General features: G+C 32.6%; 1 protein-coding gene across 1 annotated transcript; it reads left to right on the top strand.

Moving 5' to 3' along the window:
- The first annotated feature begins 630 nt into the window (after positions 1-630).
- LOC111705350 (uncharacterized) lies at positions 631-5,274 on the top strand. Its single transcript, XM_023477857.1, has 3 exons — positions 631-707; positions 1,960-2,113; positions 2,645-5,274. The coding sequence occupies exons 2-3, from the start codon at positions 2,019-2,021 to the stop codon at positions 5,223-5,225; spliced, it is 2,676 nt and encodes an 891-aa protein (XP_023333625.1). The 5' UTR covers positions 631-707; positions 1,960-2,018; the 3' UTR covers positions 5,226-5,274.
- The last annotated feature ends 726 nt before the right edge of the window (positions 5,275-6,000 follow it).

Raw genomic sequence — 6,000 nt, 5'->3', positions numbered from 1 at the left:
AAATTATTAAATATTTGAGGAAAGAAATTTAAAACTCTTCTTTTTCAAATTTTAATTAATGCTCAATCAAGCAAAGTATTTATCTATTATTCTAGATGAGTATTCTAGATGAGTATTCTAGATGAGTATTCTAGATGAGTATTCTAGATGAGTATTCTAGATGAGTATTCTAGATTATTGTTCTAGATGGGTATTTAGATGAGTATTCTAGATGAGTATACTAGATAAGTATTCTAGATGAGTTTTCTAGATGATTGTTCTAGATGGGTATTTAGATGAGTATTCTAGATGAGTATTCTAGATGATTGTTCTAGATGGGTATTCTAGATGAGTATTCTAGATGAGTATTCTAGATGATTGTTTTAGATGGGTATTTAGATGAGTAGTCTAGATGAGTATTCTAGATGATTATTCTAGATGAGTATTCTAGATGATTGTTCTAAATGGGTATTCCAGATGAGTATTCTAGTTGAGTATTCTAAATGATTATTCTAGATGAGTAAATTCTAGATGAGTATTCTAGATGAGTATTCTAAATGAGTATTCTAGATGAGTATTCTAGATGATTATTCTAGATGAGTATTCTAGAAGGGTATTCTAAGTATTCTAGAGATGAGTATTGTTACTAACTTCTATAAAAGTTTGTTATAACAGGACGGATCACTGTTCAGATATATTCAACTACACCAGTAGCCTTCAGGTTTCAGGTAAATTAATACCTGTTTTTAGGTTCAATTTAAACCATTTTTTAGTAATTAATAGTTTCTTAAGTTTAATCAAAACAATTGGTTGTAATTTATAGTTTCTCCGGTTTAATCCAAACAATTTTTTTTAATTCTTACTTAATCAGGTTTTATTCAAACAATTGTTTGTTTTTCATAGTTTCTAAGTAATCCAAAAAATTGTTTGTAATTTAAAGTTTTTAAAGCTTGATATTCAGATAATTGTTTGACATTCATAGTTTCTCATCAATTTAATCCAAAAAATTAAAACATAGATTTGCTGCATAAAAGAATAGAGTTCTCTGTTTATTTTAAACTGCAGCCAAAGAATCAACGTAAGAACATAATTTCAAGTTTAACTTTCCACTCTTTTCTCTTTTCTTCGTAGAATAGGATTTTCTTAAATCTTTACTAAAGCCTGAGCTTTATCTTTTTAACAAGGAGGCAAGGAAGAGAAGTAGTTAAAGAATTTAAACATTAGCAGTCGAGATTTTAACACGTTTAGTTTAGAGTTAAAGGATCTGTAATAGTAATTGCATGTGATCCTTCATTTGTAAAATGGCATATCTGAATCACAACGGTTTCCTTTAAACATTAATCTTAAAACGTAACCAACTTAATTCTGTTGCAATCAAATAGATTCTAGTACAATAGATGGCAACGTAGAATTTGTTTACTCTCAGTAGAGCTATATTCTTACGTCGTCACAAGGGTCAACTCAGTTTTTGTGTCCGACAAAACTATTAATAATAGTAATAATTTTATAGTGCTTATCTTACACTTTATTATTTAATCTTGGAAAACATATCAACTAATGGGAGAAAATTTCTTTTTCCTTGTTATATTTGAAACTTGTGACGTCGTGTATAATTGATCTATTTCTCTGTTGCCATCTATTGTACTTGAAAATCTATTTTCATAAATTTTGTTTATATTGTGTTTGTTTTCCCCCGAAATAAAAGAATGACAAACCATTTTATATAAAGAAAGAAAAAGAATTTTGAATAAACTTTACACAGAGATCTATGAAAATGATGCATCAATTGTTAAAACAGAATCGACTTTGAAGTGTCGCAACGCCTTGGTCTTTGGTTTCACTTAACTAACTTATTTATACTTTCTAAAACCCTAAACATGTAGATTAAAGCAAAACAAATCTTCTAGATAAAGTCTATAATTATTACATTATTTCACAAATTGCAAATTTTTCATAAATTTGATTCATTCTCTTATTCAGGGTTGAGATGGAGTAGAGAATGTGAGTCCCAGTGTGAAAATATCTGGAAACCAAGAGAGATGAAGGGTCGGAGTAGAACAATAATCCCGGAGAGAATTCACAAATCAGATGAAACCTGGAGAAAACTTCATAAATCAGTTCAAACTGAGAAAAGGTTTGTAATCTTCACATTTATCTTTTTTTATAATTTTTTAAAGGGAATGTTCGAAAAAATTATAAGGATCATAGGAAGAACAATAATTAAAGGAACTAAAAGGGTAATTTGCAACAGTACCCTTAAAACATTTGTGTATTCGTCGAGTAGAGAGATATGTGTATGTAAACTTATCGAACACCGCTTGCGCTGTGTGTAGCTGGAACTCAACACAGCGTACACAGAAACTTGGAAGCGGGTTTCGATAAGTTTATACACACATATCTCTGTACTTGACGAGCACACAAATGTTTTAAGGGTACTGTTGTAAATCGGGCATTGCTCTCTTTGCATGTAGGGTCTCTTGTAATTATGCTTACAGACCTGTTCAGTCATTAGTACTACAATATAAATCTCATTTCTAAACCGTCCCCACAAACCCAAAAAATGTTCTAACTGTATCTCCGAGATATTCGATATTGAAATAGTACCCTTTGATATATTGACGAAACTCCCTTTAACAAAGGTAATTAAATCTTCTTTTCTTTGTAGAATCCCGGAACTGAGCTCAAAACACAAAACTTGTAATGATGTTGAAACCCGGGGAGATAAAACCTTAGAAAACTCGGTGCCGGAGAACCCCAATCTCAGAAATGGAAGAAATTCGTTAGTTTTCTCAGATTTGATTATAGAACATAGACCAGGGGCAAGAAAACATGAAAGAGACCCAAACAACGAATTGTATTTACACGAAACCAAATTGCCTTTTTCAATATATAGTAAACAACTTGGAACTACTCGGAGAAAACTTGAGGATTATCCTAGTAAGATCGAAACCAGGTTGAAAACAAATATTCTTATTAGTTCCTCAATTCAAACTTGTCCTTTAAACAATCCGTCCGTAACAACACTTCCCTGCAATGCTTCAATACAAACCTCTGCTCTAGCCAACCCTACTCCAATACATGATCCAAATAACCTAATCATAACTCATAACAGGATCAATCTTCCAGGTTCAGTTAATTCTCTAGGTCTCCTAACCTTGGAAAGACCAAGAATGAGTGAATTGCAAATTTCTTTTCCGTTCACTACTTCCAGCTCTAAATCCTACATTATGACGTGCACGAATGGAATAGCAAGGTTTCCGACCCCATCGGAGCAAACAAGAACTTTAAACAATCCTGATTCTCCGGTATCTAGTTTTAGCAGTCCTATCTCTGACAGTACTCCTTGTAATATTGTCTCCACCTGTGATAAAACTCGTAATAATTCCATTTTGCGTTTACCGTTTGATTCAACTGGTTTCCAAAACTCTCCGCAACTAAGTTCAATTTCAGATATATCTGGTTCAAACGTGTCCTGTATCCCACTCCCGATAGATGATATAATTCCTACTAGTCCCTCTGTAGGTTGTTTAAGCGTGGATAATCTGGATTATAATTACACTGTTCGTTCAAATAGTCCTACAAGTCAATTTGATAGATTTCGAGAAGAAGTAACGTTGCTACACAGTCCAGTCCATGCTAGCGGTAGAGGTTCATGCAGAGCACTTTCTTCTCAAAATGGTTCCTATAGCTTTAATTATTCTCCAGGTTCAATAGATCAACTGGATGTGGAGAATAGTATTTGTAACTTTAATAATAGTGGAGTTAGTTCCATGAACTCATTACTTGATTATTCAAGTCAAGACTACAATCCAAAATCCAAAACTTCAAACGGAGAATTTTATTTCTTGAATAAATCATTTTCTGGAAGTTCTGAATTGTATCGAAATTCAGAAACGTGGACCCCGTGTAAGGAAATTTCGTCAAACCCAACCAAGACCAGAAACCTGATTAATAAAACTGATAAAACTGGATTCAGCAAATCTAGATTAGAAAAAAATCCAACTCCAAAGATAAATCTTTCTAACTCCACCAGGTCAAAATGCAAACAAAGTTCAGATCAATCAAATAATTGCTCAAACTGTCAGTCAACAACCAAATTCAAACTGAAACCAAACCAAAATCGAGACAAATTTACGACCAGCTCTCGTCGAAAAGATTTCAAACATTCTGAAATAAAAAGTACTCAATCATCACGGTTTAACCATCTCTCCGAGGAAAGCCCAAGCTTTATAAAGTTCGATCCAGGAACAGGAAGGAAGGATACTTTCAACCAGGATTTACAATCAAATCTTAAGCAGAACTTGTTAAAGCAGAAAAAAAAGATTAACAGAGGTCAATCTTTATTAATGGAAAAGAAATCGAGTAGAAAAGAATCAGCATCGAAGCGACAACAACCCCTGGACTGTAGAGTACTTATATATTCAAACAAAAGTCCTAAGCTTCAAAACGGCCGAGTGCATCCAGACGTTAGGTCGGAGAATATTTCAAAAGGTCCAAAATTAAAAGTACAATCCAACCCAGAGTTGTTAATCCATCCCAAAGAAAGGAATAAGTTCGAAATACACCCTGGAGAGCAGTATCATAATAAACTAGAGATGAGATGGATGAAGGTGCACTGTAAGAACCACCCGGAGAAACAAGATAAATCCTCTCAAACTGATGACGTAACGCGAGAAATTAAAAACATTCCAGATGGTTATTTAAATGAAAGAGAGAGATATAACAGTAGAGAGGAGCTAAACGAACCTGTTGACTCTATACCTCAGAAATTGAGGAAAAGAACTCGAGGGTTTTTCCTAAATTCAAGTTCTTGCATCGGACAATTTACTTCTCGTCCAATGGGGAAATATCTGAAAGAGAGACAAAGTATTTCGAATTCTAGTTCATCTAAATTTAAACAGCTTGAGAACCCTCCGGACGGAAATACAGAAGAAGTTCAAGATGATAACGAACGAGAATTAACTCATCATAAAATTCCACGTTGGATCTCATGGTTCGCTAAAACCGACCCAGACTGTGTCCACGACCTGGAGTTAACAACATTAACCTCGTCCTCGAAACCCGAGGATTTAACCGACTCCCACCTACCCATGGAGCTCTACATGACTCAGGTTCTTGTCTCCAGTATCCGGTCATCACAGGAAGTGTGTTTAGCGTACTCCATGGAGTTCTATGAAAAAATGTTTTATCCCTCCGTCCCTTGTGGACAGTGCCATTATTGTTGGATTACAGGAAACAGAAAATAAAATTGAAATATCATCAAAAATAAATTTGTTTTAAATAAACAATAGACAATCAAAGGGATATATAAAACTTAATAATTCTAGGTTCGGATTAACCTGTTTGTACAAATTAATCTTATTTGTAAATATATATCTGATATTAAGAAGCGTGACAAGATGAAATGTGAACATTTATTTCAAACAATTCGTTAAATAATATAATTAACTCAAACTTTAATAGATGAACAGAGTTTAGAACTATTTAACAGCATGAGTTAAATAATATAATTAACTTAAACTTTAATAGATGAACAGAGTTTAGAACTATTTAACAGCATGAGTTAAAAAATATAAGATGAACAGAGTTTATAACTATTTAACAGCATGAGTTAAATAATATAAGATGAACAGAGTTTAGAACTATTTAACAGCATGAGTTAAATAATATAATCAACTCAAACTTTAATAGATGAACAGAGTTTAGAACTATTTAACAGAATGAGTTAAATAATATAATTAACTCAAACTTTAAAAGATGAACAGAGTTTAGAACTATTTAACAGCATGAGTTAAATAATATAATTAACTTAAACTTTAATAGATGAACAGAGTTTAGAACTATTTAACAGCATGAGTTAAATTAATTTTCTTCTGGGTGTGAGATTAACTGATCTCTTATTGGTCATGTTTCTGAACTTATGACTAATGACAAATCGGTAAAAATTTACCAGTCTCTCGTTGCTGAACACACAGAATTTTTCATTGAAGAATTATTTAACAAAAAATAAAATTAATTAAA

The sequence above is a fragment of the Eurytemora carolleeae genome, unplaced genomic scaffold, assembly GCF_000591075.1.
Source record: "Eurytemora carolleeae unplaced genomic scaffold, Eaff_2.0 scaffold320, whole genome shotgun sequence".
NCBI lineage: Eukaryota > Metazoa > Arthropoda > Copepoda > Calanoida > Temoridae > Eurytemora > Eurytemora carolleeae.
This window is presented reverse-complemented; position numbering and strand designations above follow the sequence as displayed.